We start from the raw sequence: 19,581 nt of genomic DNA on the forward strand, positions 1-19,581 counted from the left end.
TACAAGATCAATGCTGTGAATGTGGATTTTTGTTTGTGTGTGTGTGTGTGTGTTTTTGAGATTTTTTTTTATTCTTCCAGTATATGTCTGCACGAATAGCACTGACCAAAAAGGAATTCCAAGTGGCCCAGGACAAAGCATAGCGATTAGTACAGGGCCCAGTGAGGCGTATGAGATGCTTTGAGCTCAATTGTCTTGGTGACAGCTGTTTCGCATTACTAATTTGATGCTGTCTGATATCAGAAATTTTAACCTCTCTCTCTCTCTCTCTCTCTATTTATCTATCTATCTCTATCGCTCTCCTTCTCTCTATGTGTCTGAGGAGATGGAAAGGGTTTTTATTAATCATGTTCATTTTTATAAATTGTAATATCCCTCTCTCTCTCTCTCTCCCTCCCTTTTACACACATACACAGACACTCAATCTTTCTGTCTGTCTGTACATATTTTTGTGTCTGTGTGTTTCCAGTGCCAAAAGAGGCTGAATGTATGGTAAGAAGCTTGCTTCCCATGGCTCCAAGTTCAGTCCTACTGCATGGTATCTTGGGGGTGAAAGTGTCTTCTACTATAGCCTCAGGCCTACCAACCCCAAAGCTTGTGAGTAGATTTGACAGATAGAAACTGAAAAAACTCCATCATGTGTGTGCGTGTGTGTCTTTGTGTTTCTACTTGTTACCCACCACCGCTTGACAACCACTGTTAGTGTGTTTATGTCCCTCACAACTTAGCAGTTTGGTAAAAGAGTCCAACAGAATAAGTACCAAGATGTTTTTAAAATTACTGAAAATTCTTGAAGACTGCCCCAGCGTAGTCACAGCCTAATGAGTGAAACAAGAAAAAGATATAAAAGAACTCTTACAGCAGATGCATTATCAATTCGCTGTTGCTGTTGATGTTGATGATGATGATGATGATCTGTTCTTAAAATACCATTCTTCATTGCCTGTTCTTACATTTACATTTGTATCTCTATCGCTCTATGCCATGGCAAACCTTTAAAAAAAAAATCATAAAAGGATTGTCAGTATTTTAATCATACACTTAATTCTACTATCCAATTTTGCTTGTAATTTTTACCATTCTCTAATTAGATGGACTTTTTTTCTCCCCCCCCCCCTCCCTTCCTCCACCTTGTTTAGAGCAGGACATTTTCCACATAGCAACTGTATTAATTAACCATCATTATCAGAAAATCTGTTATTCAATCTGCTCCTCTTCAAAGGAAAATTTTCTCTTGATATCCATGTGTGCATGTGCTTATATATATATATCCCTTTCATTCATGAAATTTAAAATTATTCTTTATTTTTTCCCAAAAACCTTTTTAAGTAAGTCTTTTAATTTTTGTCTTAAATATTAGTAGAATGAGGCCATTTGAATGTAAACATGTGTGGTTATATATATATATATATATATATATATATATATATATATATATATATATATATATATATATATATTTTATATGTATGTATTTATATGTATGTATATATATATATATATATGTGCATGTATGTATATATATGTATGTATATATATATATATATATGTGCATGTATGTATATATATGTATGTATGTATTTATATATATGTATATGTATATATATGTATGTATATATATATATATATATATATATATATATATGTATATATATGTATGTATTTATATGTATGTATATATATATGTGTATATATATGCGTATGTATATATATATATATATATATATATATATATATATATGCATGTATATATATATATGTGTGTGTGTGTGTGTGTATTCGTATATGTGCGTGCATGCATTTTATGTGCGTATACGCATAAATACTGCTTTGTTTATCATATCAATATTTATGTTGGTCTGTTTAAGAGCTTCTTATGGGGTTCACTGGGTGGTGTTGAAAGGATTGGTTCACAAAAGGGTCACGATGATGTGAACTTTCCTTTCCTACAGAATCTAATGTGCTTTTGTGCATGTATGCATGTGTGTGTGCGTGCGTGCATGCACACACATGCAAATTTATTATGTGGTGTAGGCAGGTAAGGCTGGTTAGTTTATTTAAGAGCTGAACAAAGGTAGGCAGTTGACTGCTTTATGAAAACTTGTAGTCTCACCTGGCTTTAGCCTTCTTTATTATGAATAATTGTAGCTTTCATTCAGGTGTTAATGTCACAGTATCTCTAGCAGTTAATCACTTTTGACTAACATTGATTTTAATTTACATATTTTTATTTCTTCATCATAGTGTTAAAAGAATATTGGGTGTTTGGGGGTTTTTTTTTCTGTTTTTGTTATTTTTGCTGATTAGGTACAAGACTAGATGCATTTACTTCTTTCTATCTACAGCCTTGAGATCAAATCCTGCTATTGTTGACTTTTTGTCTTTCATCCATTCACTGTTCTATGAAATATGTACCAGTTATGTACTGGGTTCGATCTATTAGTTTGTAGCCATTCCATTGTAAATTTGTGGCCCGGTTCAAGAATGGTTAAGAAGCTTGCTTTGCATCCAGTTGGTTTCACATTCAGAGGTTCAATCCCAGTGACTGCACAGTGCCTTGCACTAGTATCTTCTATTATAACAACCTTGGGCCCACCAATTTGGTAGATAGAAACTGTATGGAAGCCGGAAGCCTGTCTGTTGTGTGTGTGAGTGTGTATCTCCTCTCTCACTCTCTGGGAGAGAGGCACAAGCACATACACAGACATATACACACACAGCAGTAACTTCCGCCTACCAAATTCAATCACAAAGCTTCGGTCGGCTCGGAGCTATAGCAGAAGACACTTGCCCAAGGTGGCACGCGGTGGGACTGAACCCGAAACCATGCAGCTGGGAAGCAAGCTTCCTAACCACACAGCCATGCCTGCGCCTATAAAAGTGTATATACATATGCGCAGCACTATTCATGTGACAAATTTCTACAGCCGGATGCCCTTCCTGCCACCAACCCCCTCCTGTTGCCAAGCGAGGTAGTTTTTTTCCTCTATGTATATATATATATATATATATATATATATATACACACACACACACACACACACACACACACATACACACACACACACACACATACACACACACACACACACACACATATATATATATATATATATATATATTGTGCTTGTGTCATGTAAGAAGCACTGAATCAACTCTACTGGGTGGTCGGTGTTTGGAAGGACATCCAGCCATTAAAAACCCTGCCTAAACAGACCCAGAAGTCTGATGCAGGCCCCTGCCTGGCCGGCTGCTGTCAACCCGTCCCACCCATGCCAGCATGGAAGGAAGACATTAAACGATGATGATGATGATGTGGGTGTGTTTGTGTTTGTCCTGCATGCACAGACACACACACTGCTTGACAACTGGTATTGGTTTGTTTACATCCCTGTAACTTAGCAGTTCTACAAACGAGTCCAACAGAATAAGTACCATTACTGGAACATATATAATTTATTATCCTGCTTATTCAGGATTGACCTGGGGCTAAAACGAACAACAAAGACTTAATACAGAATATGAGAAACCTTGCAAATAAATAAGTAAATAAGTTTCAAATATATTGCAGGTGTGGTTGTGTGGTAAGAGGTTTGCTTCCCAACCACATGATTCCAGGTTCAGTCTCAATCCTACTGCATGGCACCTACTATGGCCTCAAGCTGACCAAAGCCTCATGAGTGGATTTGATAGACAAATCTACCAAATCTGCTCAGTGGTAGTAGCAAATATTTAAAGCCCATCGTGTGTGTGTGTATGTCCCCCCCCCCCCCCACCGATGCTTGACAACCAGTGCTGGTGGTGTTTACATCCCCATAACTTAGCGGTTCAGCAAAAGAAACTGAGAGAATAAATACCAGGCTTTTTATGAAAAAAAATAAGTACTGGGGTTGGTTCATTCAGCTAAAATTCTTCAAGGCAGTGCCCCAGCATGGCCGCAGTCTTGTGACTGAAACAAGTAAAAGATAAAGTCCAAATTAATTTTTGAATCTGTTGACGAAAGGAATTATTGCTATTCGTTATGATTTTAATTATAGTCTTGAGTCCGTCTTGTTTTGTTTGGTATTTTTATTTAACAGGATTGTTTGACGAGAGAAAATAAAGTTTTTAGCCTTAGTTTTAAAGTCCTGACAAATATATTATTGTCCCAGCATGCTAATAAGGAAGCAATTTTTATGAAATTTTCTCTCCAATCAATTCGAATTCTTCTCAGAAGAACAAATAAACTGTCATGACTCATTCATTTTTCTAGATTCATCCAAATTAAACTCGAGACTTTATGGCTGTATGTCTTTATTTGCATTGAAATCAATAAGGTTCTGAGTTTCTGTATTACACATCCTCTCCTCCACCACCACCACCACCACCACCACCACCACTACCTCCTTCTCCTCCCAGTCACCACACCAAACCACACTCTCTTCTCACTTCTCATTTCTCGCCACTCTCTGGCATAGTGCGGTATTTATTTTTGCACCGTTAACAGTATGATCCTTTTCTCAGGCCATGATTTTATACTCTTTCAAATGTGATCTAATTTTCTCTTTAGCAGCTTCCTTGGGTTTCTTCTTCTCACAGCATCCGGAGGCTGCTCCATTGCCACCATGGAGGTTGGTGGTGCAGCAGCAACAGCTACCCCCTTAGTTCACACATTCTTCTGTCCACCTCATTATTTTAATTTCATTCATAAAACTTGCAGATTGGGTATACAATTTCAAAAGATGTTATAATCATATCATTCACACACACACACACATATATGTATACACACACACTAATATATATATATATATATATATATATATATATATATATATATATATATATATATATATATATATATATACACACTCTTTACTCTTTTACTTGTTTCAGTCATTTGACTGTGGCCATGCTGGAGCACCACCTTTAGTTGAGCAAATTGACCCCAGGACTTATTCTTTGGAAGCCTAGTACTTATTCTATCGGTCTCTTTTGCCGAACCGCTAAGTTACGGGGACGTAAACACACCAGCACCGGTTGTCAAGCGATGTTGGGGGAACAGACACACAAACATACACACACATATATATACGACGGGCTTCTTTCAGTTTATATATATATATATATATATATATATATATATATATATATGCACACACACACCCACACATATGTTCATACATCATCTGATTGATTATACATACATACATACATACACACATACTTATATATATATGTATTGGCATAGCTATGTGGTTAAGAAGCTTACTTCCCAACCCTGTGGACTCGGGTTCAGTTGCACTACGCAGCACTTTGGGCAAGTGTCTTCTACTGTAGCCTTAGGCTGACCAACACTTTGTAATTGAATTTGGTAGACAGAAACTGAAAAGCTTGTCATGTTTGTCTGGACATGATGTTATATTTGTAAATGAGTGTCACCAACCTGAAAACAAGCAATGTTGTTCATTTCCAGTCTTCCATGACAAACATGTCTGGCTATGGTAAAATATTATCTTACTTGGAAACAAGTGAGGTACTCTATAGAAAAAAGTGTTGAGTAATTCTTCAGTTCAATATTAAATTGGTTTTATTATTTAAAAAAAAACAATATCTTTATAAAGGCAGCTTACTGCGAGAATCGTTAGCGTGCGAGACAAAATGCATAGCAACATTTTGTCCATCTTCACATTTTGAGTTCAATTTCTGCTGTGGTCAAATTTGTCTTTCATCCTTTTGAGGGTCAATAAAATATTTACTAGTTGAGTAGTGGGGTTGATGTAATCGATTAGGCCCCCCCACACACACACACTTCCTTGAACTTGCTGGCTTTGTGCCAAAATTTGAAATCAATGTGTGTAAAAACATCACAAAAATGTCGCAAAAAACTGCTGCTCAGCTTCACGTTCCTGTTCATCAGGCAGTCGTGATCTAGATGAATGGGAACAGGAAACTCTGAGTAGCAGTTTTTTGTGGTATTTTTGTAGCTTTAACAATAAAGCATATTACTCTACCTCTGGTATTCGAGTACTAGTTTTTCCCACCTTGTTATGCATTTATGTGCTTACTCTGGTATATATATATATATATATATATATATATATATATATATATATATATATATGGTGGTGGTTGTCTACTCCTTAAACAGAGTTTGACCACCTCCTGCACCTACACCTTAGCCCTTTCATGGCGTCTGATGTGGCTTTTTAAACCAGACAGTGTTTTGAAAAAACACCCACACAGATTGCACCTCTGATTTGCACTAAAGCATTTGGTGGCTTGGAGTCACGCGTCTGGCGCCAGCGACATATAAATAACAATATATATATATATATATATATATATATATATATATATATATATATATGATAGATCGCTGACCAAAGCATTCAATTTTTTTTCTCCTTGTTTTCTCCGTATTCTTTCTGTTGAAGAGCGTAGCTCGAAACGTTAAAGACTTTCTCTATTCCCGAGCGTTAAACTAATACATCCTTTTGTTGTTTACACCACCTGTCCTCGTCTGTTGTTGTTTTTTTCGTAAATTCTCCCATATATATATATATATGTATATGAAAGAATAATTATAATGATTCGCATTTTCTTCTGTCCTGTAATAACAATGACATGGAATGTGTGAAGTGATGATGTTCATTCATCTCTCATAGCATTGAAGCAGCTGGTATGACAGAGCATTCTATGGAATGCTTTGGCGTTTTCAGACTAGTCCTTGTATGTTTCTAGCTCAAAATCTCAGTGTTCTTGTCTTTACTTTACACTTACCTGGATTCAATGAAGCAGGTGCTATACTCACTCTCATTTTGGTGCTAATTGCCTTTATACATCCTCTTCACATGTGTGTGTGTGTGTGTGAGTGATGTAATTATTTGTTATTTTTGTTCCACAGATATAAATAGAAAAATTATTTACAATAATTTGTGTATATCTTATATCTCAGACTTAGCTGCTGCCAAACACTTCATGCAGTCAGTCTTTTCTCCCCAGAACCGTAACCCTCTTCAATTGTCTCTCCGCTGGTTTTGGTCCACCCCACCCCACCCCTACAATTGTCCTACATTCTGAGTATCAACCTGTATCAATCTCATCAGCCTGGGAATATGACCTGCAAAAGTTACGGTCAATGTCCTGTCCCTTTTGACTAAATTTATTATACATCGACAAAAAAAAACCCCAGAAATCTCATGAAAGCTTGATAAGTTGACTTCCCCATAAGCATGTAAAAAAATGGGGTTTTTTTATTTGTTATTATTGAAAATTGAGTATTTAGATTTGCTAGCATCGCATTTCTTGCAATAAGACAGAAGAGTGCATGCACTGCACTTTGCTGCAAGCAAATCACGCATGCAATAATGCATTGCATGAAAAGAAACACTCAAGGTTTTCAAATATCCCATTATTTTCTAATTCATCTCAAAAGCTGCACACCTATAACTCATATGCACCACAAGAGTGCCATGTCACAGGAGTCCGAAATGTCTGCTTCTTTGGGTAGAAATACCATATTTTCCAGCAGAAAAAATCAACATAGTAAATAGAATACACATTCAAATATTGTCTTTCCAATTCCTGCTGCATTTCACGTGGAATTTTTGTTCCTCCAAAGTCTTCTGGGTGTCTTAAGTCAACCTACTTTTTTGTGGGGGCTGTAAACTTTGGTTCGCAAAATTTAACTTGTATGCCGGAAAATATGGACTGAAAATTTCTCTCTTACCAATACATGGGTAAATTTGTTGTTCTTTTTTTTTTTTTTTTTTTCACATTTGTTTTCTTAAATATGAAAGTTGACATTGTGAGAGAGGTCCCAAGGAACTCGACTCACCATATGGACAGGAAAAGGTGTGCGGGTTGGTTTTTCGATTGGTTTGTTGTGGGATAAAATCCCAAGTTAAATTTAATTTAGCTGTTGTAATCTTTGTTCAGATTTGAATGTTTAAATAAAATGAAAACAAAAGATAAACGAGCAACAACAACAACCATAAAATAGTCATCGTCCCTGTATATAGCTTCCCATTCTTACATTTCCTATTGACTAAAGTCACATTATTTTAAGAATTGATGAAACTGGCTTTTATTGAATATTCTTGCAATTTTTCCTGGTAATTTTTTAAAAAATTTTATTGCTTTATTTTATTATGTAATTTTTAAAAAACATATTTGTGCTTTTTCTAAAAATTTATTTACTCTTATTTCTCTCTCTTTCATTTACACACGTTCTCTCTCTCTCTTTCTCTCTCTCTCTCTCTCTCTCTCTCTCTCTCTCTTGGATATATATATACCCTCCTTTTCTCCCATTTTTTGTCATTCAAAAACACTCCTTCTCACACTCTCTCTTTCTCCCTCCTTCATGAATACATACCCTCTTTCTCCTATTTTCCTCTCATTCAAGAACTCTCTCTCTCTCTCTCTCTCTCTCCCTCTCTCTCTCTCTCTCTCCCTCTCTCTCTCTCTCTCCCTCTCTCTCTCTCTCTCTCTCTCACACACACACATATACCTGCTTTCACAACCACTCTCATGAACACACTCTTCCCACTTTTTCACACTAACAGTATATATACACCCACACACTTTCTTACACACCCACATATCAGTGTTCTCTTCTCCTTTAGCCACAATGTCCATAATATTCTCTACACACCATACTCCTCCTCCCTCCCTCTCTCTCTCTTTCTCTCTCTCTCTCTCTCTCTCTCTACTTTTCTTTCCCTTTTTAACCAAACAATCATGAAATTTTGAATATACACAGACTCCCTCCCGCCTTGAATATACACTCTCGCTCTCTCTCCTTCCTCTCTCTCTCTCTCTCTCTCTCTCCCTCTCTCTATCACCCCATTTAACTAAACAGTCATGAAAATCCTGAAATCTCTATCACTCTATTTTTAGTGGCATAGCAATTAAATGTTTGATTAATCAGACATTTTAAACAAATGAAATTCTTTGCATGAAATCTTGAATTTTAAAACCATGTATAGAATTTAGCTTGAGGGATAAATTTCATTAACATTTGTTTCAAATGACTCATACAAACTTCTCATCATATAGTAAATCTCTCCAACACTACAGCCCTCTCTGTCTTTGCATCCTTATTATTATTATTATTATTATCATTATCATTATTATTATCATTATTATTAAAGGTGGTGAGCTGGCAGAATCATTAGTGTGTCGGACGGAATGCCTAGTGGCATTTCTTCCGGCTCGTGAGAGTTCAAATTCTGCTGAGGTCAGCTTTACCTTTAATCTCTGTGGGGTTGATTAAATAAAGTGTCAATCTAATACGGGGGGGGGGGACGATGTAACTGATTTACCCCTTTCCTTCAAAACTACTGGCTTTGTGCCAAAATTAGAAAGTATTATTATTATTATTATTTTATGTTTGACTTTTGTTTTGCATTTGTACAAGTTGGATCCAAGTCTCGCCCAGAGACCTCAAGAGACAACAAGTTAGAAGTTCATGTAGGTGTTATGCCTAGGGTACCATATATTTGGATTTGTACAGTTTTGTTCTAGTGAATGTTTAAGAAACCATAAGAAAATTATGTGTTTGCTTTAAAATTTGAGATCACATAGACAGTATTTTACGTAGGATATGGGCAGTTCCCATGAGCACTATCTTTTGAACCTCAGCCATTTTGGGGTTTCTTGGTATCTGAGCTCATTATTATTATCATTATTATTATTATTATTATTATTATTATTATCATCATCAAAGGCAGTAAACTAGCAGAATTGTTACCAAATAAGTACAGTTGAGTTCTGGGATTGATGTAATCAACTAGACCCCACTCCCAAAATCTCAGGCCTAGTGCTTATGGTCGAAAGGATTATTATTATTATTATTATTATTATTAGTAGTAGTAGTAGTAGTAGTAGTATTGTTAAGGCAGTTAGTTGGCAAGATTGTTAGTACGTTACACAAAATGCTTAGCAGCATTTTGTCCATCATTACGTTCTGAGTTCAAATTCCTCCAAGGTCACATTACCTTCCATCATTCCAGGGTTGATAAAATAAGTACCAGTTGAACACTAGGGTGAATGTAGTTGACTGATCCCCTCCCTAATCTGGCTGTCCTTGTGCCAAAATTTGAAATAATTATTATTATCTTTATTATATAAGGCACCTGGAGAGGAAGGCCCATGCCAACCGACTGCATGGTGGGGTGCTGGATGGGAGGACCTGTTAAGTTGCTCGGTTTCTAGTTCAGTCCAGATCTCCAAGTGGACAAGAACTGAGGCGAGGTGACAGACAGGGTGACCAGTCTCACCCAGAAATAGGCCAAGAGGAAGCTGTCTCTGAAAGGTTGGATGGAAGTGGTGAATGCATACAACACATCCATCATATACTATTGCCTGACTATCGTCCCTTGCCCCTCTTCATGGCTGAACGGGCTGGTGTGTTTGATTTTGCACTTCCTGTGGAGGGAACAGGTATCGTTTATTAAATGGTCTATTTACTGTCAGCACCTGTTGCGTGGAGGACTGGGAATGCTGTGGCTGAGAACACACAGACACGCACTGAGGCTGCAACATCTCCAGTGATACCTTAACGGTGAGCAGGTGAGGTTGCTGTTTGTTGAATTCACTTTTCCGCAGCTCATCTCCTTGATGGAGTTACAGTCCCGGATCACGCATAGACCAAGGTAGGGCACTTGGCACCTCAGGTGTCTCCAAGTGCTCACAGCCCTTGGCCAGTCAGGTAATGCGGTCAGTGGAAGTTCTATCTTCCATTGGTGTTTTTAGGTCTTCAACTTGGCATTCAACATCTTCTGCAAGCTGTTGTGTATATGTCTTCTGTGGTCTTCCAGCCAATGTGGTACCATGATTTGGTGTCCACAGCAACACTTTACTCATAAGTTCATCCTTACTTCTCTAGCAGTGGCCAGTAAACTTCAATCCCCACTCTTTGTTGATTTTTCCAAGACTCTGTACACAGAGACAAGATGGCAGAAATCCTTAAGGCATATGGAATCCTGATGAAAGAATAAAGGCAGGAATGATGCAGTATAAAAACACCCAAGCCAAAGTGCAGTACCCGATGGAGATACTGACTTCTTCGATGTTCGTGCAGGAATAATAATAATAATAACATTCAAACCCCCGCCAAGGTTGACTTTGCCTTTCATCCTTTTGGGGTCAATTAAATAAGTACCAGTTACGCACTGGTGCTGATGTAATTAACTTAATCCTTTTGTCTGTCCTTGTTTGTCCCATCTCTGCCGAGGTCAACTTTGCCTTTCATCTTTTTGTGGTCGATTAAATACATACCAGTTATGCACTGATGTCAGCATAATCGACTTAATCCCTTTGTCTGTCTTTGTTTGTCCCCTCTATATTTAGCCCCTTGTGGGGGCAATAAAGAAATAAATAATGATGATGATGATGATGATGATAATGGTTTCAAGTTTTGGCACAAGGCCAGCAAGTTCAGGGGTGGGGTAAGTTGATTCCATTGACCTCAGTGCTCAACTGCTACTCATTTTATTGACCCTGAAAGGACAAAAAGTGAAGTTGACTTCGGTGAAATTTGAACTCAGAATGTAAAGACATGAAATACTGTTAAGCATTTTGTTTGTCATGCTAACAATTCTACCAGCTCGCCACCTTAATAATAATGATGATGGTGATGGTGTTCTGTTTTTTATTTAACAACTAATTTCCTTGTGTTACCATTCTATTTCAGGATAAAAATATGTCTCCTGTCACATCACAAAACTTGAAGAAAGTTTCTGCTACTGACCACCAAATAGATAACACCAAGAAAAAACTCTTAGCTGAACAAATTCGACAGAAAATGAAGTCCATCTTAACTCCACTACAGACGCCTGTTTATAAACCTGAATTACACCAACCACGAGCAAAAGGTCGGCCTCCAAAACAATTATCAACTGCTGTAATGGTTTGTACTACTTTTCACTTTTTGCTCTATCAAAACCATTGTCGTGACAATGATGATGATCATCATCATCATCGTTTAACGTCCGCTGTCCATGCTAGCATGGGTTGGACGATTTGACTGAGGACTGGTGAAACCAGATGGCTACACCAGGCTCCAATCTGATTTGGCAGAGTTTCTACAGCTGGATGCCCTTCCTAACACCAACCACTCCGCGAGTGTAGTGGGTGCTTTTACGTGCCACCGGCACGAATGCCAGTCAGGCGGTGTATTTTATGTGCCACCCACACAAGATCCAGTCCAGGGTCACTGGCAACAATCTCACTCGAAAATCCTTACACGTGTCACGGGCACAAGTGCCAGAAAGGCAATGCTGGGCACAGGTGCCATCCCGATTTCGCTTTCGCTTGCCCCAATAAGTCTTCTTATGATGATAATCATAATAATTCTTTCTACTGGAAGCACAAGTTTTGGGGGAGGGATTAAGTTGATTACGTCAACTCCAGTGTGTAACTGGTACTTGTTTAATCAACCCTGAAAGGATGAAAGGCAAAGCCAACCTTGGCAGAATTTGAACTCAGAACCTGAAGACAAGGCAAAATACCGCTAAGCATTTCACCTGGTGTGCTAACAATTCTGCCAGCTCTCCACTCTAATAATAATAATAATAATAATAATAATAATAATAATAATAATAATAATGATAATCTTGGTCTAAATGATGGGCTACAGCAAACATTCTGCTCAATACCACAGATTTGCTTGTCAGTTGTTTGACCTTAACCAGTTGAGCATGTCCCTTGGTGGCTGACGATATGTGCATCTCTGATCATGAGCAGAAGTAGTGGGGGAACATCATAGCCATGTGTTGAGAGGAATTCTTTGGTGGTTTAGACAATTCACTTTTGGAAACATGGGTGTTTCATTCAACATTCTTAAACAAACCTTATTCAGGAACCTTTTGAGCAGGATAGGCTACTCATCATCATCATCATCATCATCATCAGTCTTCCATGCATGCATAAGTAAGGATGGTTGATAGGAGCCGGCCAGGCAGAAGACTACCCCAGCCTACTGTGTCCGTTTTGGCAGAGTTTTTACATTTGGATGCCCTTCCTAACACCAACCATTCTGCAGCGTGGACTGAGTGCTTTTTACCTGTAAAGCAGTTGCAGGTACTTGCAGCAAAGGAAGAAATTCTGGAATGTGGTCTCGAGATGCTGACTTTTATGAACAAAATGACAAACAATGTGTGGTGCAACCTTTACTAGCATGAAAAATAAAACTTTAAACGACAAATATTAATAATAATAATAATAATAATAATAATAATCCTTTCTATTATAGGCACAAGGCTAATTGCCTGACTATCGTCCCTTGCCCCTCTTCATGGCTGAACGGGCTGGTGTGTTTGCTTTTGCACTTCCTGTGGAGGGAACAGGTATCGTTTATTAAATGGTCTAGGCTAATTTTATCAATCCTGATAGGATGAAAGGCAAAATTGGACTTGGAGTATAAAGATGGACGAAATGCTGCTAAGCATTTTGTCAGACATACCAACAACTTTGCTACCAGTGGCTCTTCCAGTGCAACTCCCTCACCATCTGCCATCCTCTGAGGCAAAGCCTCTTTCAGTTTGTCTGCGAGGACCATGAGGCAGACTGACAAATCATGTCTTTTAAATTTAAGGTCTATTAGCTCAACATTCTACCGTATTAGATAAATAAATAATCGCAGTTTAATGCAAAGCTCTTTATAATAATAAAAGTTTTTAATTTAAGTCAATTTTGAGGGCTGCAGATTCCATTGACCCCCCCCCCCCCTACTTGTCTGGTACTTTTGTTATCGACCCTAAAAGGTGTTTAAAGAAAAAAATAACTTTTTTTTTTAATGATTTATGTTACAGGATATGAGAGAAACAAATTCCGAGGATAAACCATTGCAGTTGGTTAAAAAACCAGTTCATCAAAACAATGAAGAACTATCAATGTATCGGCCACTTGATCTGAAAACCCCCATCTCTTCATCTGCTCATGTTCCTGGTGTCAAAAATAAATCAGAGGTTTGTATGACCACTTGATCCTTATTCAATGGCTATTGCTCAGTGTATCTTATACTCATTTTAGTCATTGGACTGCAGCCATGTGGGGGTACCCCCATTGAATGGTTTAGCCGAACAAATTGGCCCGAGTATTTGTTTGTTTTAAATCAGGTACTTATTCTCTCTGTCTCTTTTGCTGAATTACTGTCAAGGGGATGTAAACAAACTAACACTGATCATCAAGCAGTGATGAGGAAAAAATACAGACATACACACGTATATACATTTCTATATATATATGTGTATGTGTATAACAGGCTTCCATACAGTTTTCATTTACTAAATTCACCCACAAGACTTCAGTTGGCCCAAGGCTATAGTAGAAGACACCTGTTCAAGGTGCTATGCTGTGGGATTGAACTTGAATCAATATGGTTGCAAAGTGAGCTTCTTAACCACAAAGCCATGCCATTTTACTCTTTTATTGTATGCGTTCACTATTTAACCAGACACAGCTCTGTCAACCTTCAAGTGTCTTCTACTGTACCACTGGGCCAACCAATGCTTTGAGAGTAGATCTGATAGATGGATACTGTGTGGAAGCCTGTCATGTGGAGGTGTCTTTGTGTTTCTATTTGTCCACCCGACCACTTGATAATTGGTGTGGTTTTGTTTATAGGCTCCATAACTTTGTGGTTCAGCAAAAGTGATCAATAAAATAAATACCAGGCTTAAAAATATAACTACTAGGGTCATTTTATTCAACTAAACCCATCAGGGTGGTGCCCCAGCATGGCTACAGTCCAATAACCGAAACTGAGACATCAATATTTTACAAAGGTTTAAAAAAAGGACTTTGCCAGTGGCACATTAAAAGCACCATCCAAACATGATTGATGCTAGGTCCATCTGACTGGTGTTAGGAAGGGCATCCAGCTGTAGAAACCTTGCCAGATCAGATTGGAACCTGGTGTAGCCGCTGTCTCTCCAGACCTCATTCAAACCATACAACCCATGCCAGCGTGGAAAACGGACGTTAAACAATGATGATGATGATGTTTTTAACAAATATTTTTTTTTGTAAATATTATTTAGTTTCTTTCATTTTATTTTCCAGAATGGTGACTCTAAAAGTAGTTTATTGTCAAGTAGTTTCTCAGCTAACGGCCAAAACGATTCTGTCATCACCAAATACAAATTGATGAGTGATAAAAACAGTTCCAATAGTAGCAGTTCTGATGACGATTCTGATTCTGGTTCAGGTATGTATCACATCATTCCATCATCATTTTTGTGGTGGTTCTTTTTTTTTCTTTTACCTTACACACCTGTGCTTTCCTCCCACCTCATCTCAAATCCTGTTACTGCATTCCTTTATTATCTGGTACATGATGTACAGTAAGAGAAAGTTACCAAGTGTTTTTTTTCTTTTTTTTTTTTTTTGGCATAGGTTTTACTGGATGACCTTACTCTCACCAACATACTTCACTGTGTGAATTAGGTGCATTTTTATTGTCACCAGCACTAGAGAGAGATTGTTTGTGTTGGCACTAAGGGGCCTATTGCTACTTTGTAGACACTTCATGCATTGAGTACATATTAAATTTTATTAAACATGACCATAGTTTTCAAGCAATAAACGATTCTCATCAAGACAATGATATGATTTGTTGAATTGGAACTTATTGCAAAGCTGCATGATAAACAACATTTTTTTGTCTTCCCATTCAGGGGTCATTACAATTGTTTTTCTATCCAACCTCTTTCTCTCTCTCTCTCTCTTTCTGTTGACTGTTTTCAACCATCTCTATCACCACCACATCTACCATACACACATACCATTCAAACTTCTGATACCACCATCATCAATACCTTTGACTTTACCGTCTTCCCCTCCACAACCCCATTACCATCACGACCGTCAGTCTACTACCACCCTCACCATCTCTATGCCTACTATTACTCTCATCCCAACATGAGGAATAGTAGAACTGTCATTGAATAGTGAGAGAGGGGGTCAAAGTGTGACACACTGGCACACAGAAATTCATTTTGGCATTTATATATATAATGTATGTATGTGTGTGTGTATATATATATAACATATGCATGTATATGTGTCTGTGTTTGTCCCCACTACCATCGCTTGACAACCGATATTGATATTAACTTAGTGGTATGGCAAAAGAGCCCAATAGAATAAGTACTAGGCTTACAAAAAATAAGTGCTGGGGTTGATTTGTTCGACTAAAAGGCAAGTGCTCCAGCATGGTCACAGTTAAATAACTAAAACAAGTAAAAGGATATCATTAACAATATCGACACAAAAGTTTTAATGTGTGTGTGTATGGTATTAAATGAAAGATATATAGCAACACTTGTGTACGTAATAAATGACTGGCTTTTTTTTTTCTTTTTTTCTTTTTTTTTTTTTTCTCTTCCCTAATCGCAGAAAGTGACAGTTCCGATAGTTCAGACAGTGGATCTTGTTCAGAAAGTATGGAATCAGATGATGATCAATCGACCCGTGACAGTGAAAATAGTTCAACATCTTTAAGTACAGGAGACAAAAGAACTGCTGATATTAGTGGGAATGGCTCTGGAAGTAAGTATAGCTTCAACTCAAGAATATACACACGATGGTCTCAAGAATATTGACTTTGTCATCATCATCATATTATCTAAATGTTATTAAACCAGCATCATTTGGGTTTGTTTTAATGATTTAGCATTCAGATTACCCTGTCTACTATAATACTTATTTATTCACAATCTTTTGAATTAATCCTGGATTATCTCTTAGCTTAGAGATTTCAATGATGTGATTGTTTGTTTTAGAAGGACATTATAGGGTAGGTGTGAGGAGTCAGATCTGGCCATTTAAATGCTAATGGGGTAACACTGTTTCCATTATTTCTTTGATATATTTCACTGTGTGTTAACATGAAAATATGTAAAAATTGAGTTGGTTTAGTTTGCAGTATACTGTATAACAATTTGTCTATGTGTATGTAAGAGCAATATCTGTGTCTAGTCTGTACACCCAAGGAGGGCCCAATAAGGCAGTACAGTGTACAGATAAACACCCAAATGCACACATGTATGTATATAAAGGAAAATAAAAATGGAACATGGAAACAATTAATAGAAGAGGACAACAGACAAATTAACATGGAAATCCCCTCATCAGTCATGGAGACCAGACTCATTATAGTTTCAGCATTTTAAAGCCTGAAAATATTAAATTCCATGGCATTTGCACCTCTGATTATGCCAGTGGTACAGGGAGTATCACTGATGTTGATGTGATACAACCAAAGACTTAAAATGAAGGCAACAATGTACAAGGGAGGCAGAAGACTATGAACAGAAACAAGGAATACAAACACAAGAGATTTAAAAGTTAAAAATGAATGTATAGGCGTAGCAGTGGTAAGTAGCTTCCTTACCAACCACATGGTTCCGGGTTCAGTCCCACTGCGTGGCACCTTGGGCAAGTGTCTTCTAGTATAGCCTCAGGCCGACCAAAGCCTTGTGAGTGGATTTGGTAGACGGAAACTGAAAGAAGCCCGTCGTATATATATGTATATATATATATGTGTATGTGTTTGTGTGTCTGTGTTTGTCCCCCCAACATCGCTTGACAACCGATGCTGGTGTGTTTACGTCCCCGTCACTTAGCGGTTTGGCAAAAGAGACCGATAGAATAAGTACTAGGCTTACAAAGAATAAGTCCTGGGGGTCGATTTGCTCGACTAAAGGCGGTGCTCCAGCATGGCTGCAGTCAAATGACTGAAACAAGTAAAAGAGTATATGCACACACACACATTGTAGTCTTTCAGTGGTGTAACAGAAAAACTCATCCAGTTCAATTAGGTGTGAGGGGCCAGATCTGGCCAATTTGAACATGAAACAGGTAGAATATTTGGGTTGGATATGGCCAGTGCAAATGCTAATGGTTTAACCTTTAAGCATTTAAAGCAGCCATATCTGACCATATTCTATTCTATATGTTTTATGTTCAAACTGGCCAGATCTGGCCTTTTACACCTACCCTATAATGCCATTCTAAAAATAAACAGTCACATCATCGAAATCCCAAAGCTATTAGATAATACATAAGTAATTCAAAACCATGTAATTCAAAAGTAATTCAAAATTCATAACCATTGCATTCAGCAGATTAATCTGAACGCTAAAGGTTTAAAGAGTTTAAAAATTGAATTTTTTCTTTCTTTCTTTTTTTTTTTTAAACCTGCAGCATCTGCTCCTGTGAAGAAACGCCGTGTCATAGATGAAAAAGAGTTACGGATTCCTCTAGAACACAGTTGGCAACGACAAACCAAAATTAGGGGTATTGGAAAACGTGGTATCATTGGAGAAGTCATGTACCATGCTCCATGTGGTAAAAAGCTTCGTACTTATTCAGATGTGATGAGGGTAAGTTTTTTAAGAGAAATAATATTATCCATAGGAATGATTTATGATGACTGCAACTAAGTAAATCTTGTCGGATGTTATACTACGAAGAATAAAGTCACTAATTCATGTCACATCACTGACATTAATTTGTGTTTATGGTCAAGACAATTCACAACATAATCATTCTAACAAAGTGTGAATATAAGAGTAGTTGTGTATTAGTATATAGTGTGTCTTGTCTTGATGCAAGCACAGGTGCATAAGGTACCAAAAAAAAAGAACCACCACAAAAATGGTGATGAAATGATGTGTTACATCATACCTGAATTAGAATCTGATTGTTCTTAACGATGAGTGCACAATATTAATCTAAAACACCTGGCAGCAAAGTAATGAGAACTTACCAAACTTACCAGAACTTGATTAGTTTGGTGGTTTACTGAGTCAAGACTAAATTCTTTCACTCAACAATAAAATCAGTTACCTGATAGTTAGCCATGGGAGGAAAGACAATGTCTAAATTCTTAAGTATTTATCATTTTTGTTTTAATTGCAGTTAATTCTCTGCTTTCTTTCTATTTTGGTTACAGTATCTAGAGAAAAATGGTATCACAGATTTGTGCAAAGAGAACTTTTCCTTCAGCACTAAAGCTCCCATTGGGGAATTTTTTGAACAGCGACATGGTGAAAATGTAAGAAGTCTTATTGCTTATCTTTACTTCCATTTATTTTAGCACATCATATTTTGTACATGCTTCCCAACACGTGGTCCTGAGTCAACTCCCACTGTATGGCACCTTGAGCAAGTGTATTTTTACTATAGTCTTGAACCAACCAAAACCTTGTGAGTGGATTTGGTGGATGGAAACTGAAAGAAGCCCATCATATATATATTTATGTATGTATGTGTGCATGTGTATCTTTGTGTTTGACTTCCATCATCACTTGACAGCCAGTGTTAGGTGTATTTAGAATAAGTGCTAGGCTTCAATGCCCCAGCATGGCCACAGTCTAATGACTGAAACAAGTAAAAGATACATTGAACACATCAACATATTAAATATGCATGAAGTCTTTTATCTTTTACTTGTTCCCATCATTGGACTGTGGCCATGCTGCAACACTGCCTTGAAGGGTTTTAGTCAAAGAAATTGGCCCCAGCATTTATTTTTAAGTCTGGTATTTATTCTGTCAGTCTCTTTTGCTGAACCACTAAGTTTCAGGGACA

General features: G+C 37.4%; 1 protein-coding gene across 50 annotated transcripts in view; it reads left to right on the plus strand.

Moving 5' to 3' along the window:
* LOC106872674 (bromodomain adjacent to zinc finger domain protein 2B) overlaps positions 1-19,581 on the plus strand; it is a 269,963-nt gene that overhangs the window by 182,501 nt on the left and 67,881 nt on the right. For all 50 annotated transcript variants that reach the window (XM_089364670.1, XM_089364684.1, XM_089364669.1 and 47 more), the window contains 6 exons: positions 11,678-11,893; positions 13,797-13,952; positions 15,049-15,193; positions 16,384-16,536; positions 18,193-18,371; positions 18,944-19,045. In XM_089364670.1, the coding sequence (XP_089220796.1) occupies positions 11,678-11,893; positions 13,797-13,952; positions 15,049-15,193; positions 16,384-16,536; positions 18,193-18,371; positions 18,944-19,045 (951 nt within the window). The remainder of the gene's footprint in view (positions 1-11,677; positions 11,894-13,796; positions 13,953-15,048; positions 15,194-16,383; positions 16,537-18,192; positions 18,372-18,943; positions 19,046-19,581) is intronic.

This window comes from Octopus bimaculoides, chromosome 16 (genome assembly GCF_046866305.1).
Source record: "Octopus bimaculoides isolate indiv1 chromosome 16, ASM4686630v1, whole genome shotgun sequence".
Lineage (NCBI taxonomy): Eukaryota > Metazoa > Mollusca > Cephalopoda > Octopoda > Octopodidae > Octopus > Octopus bimaculoides.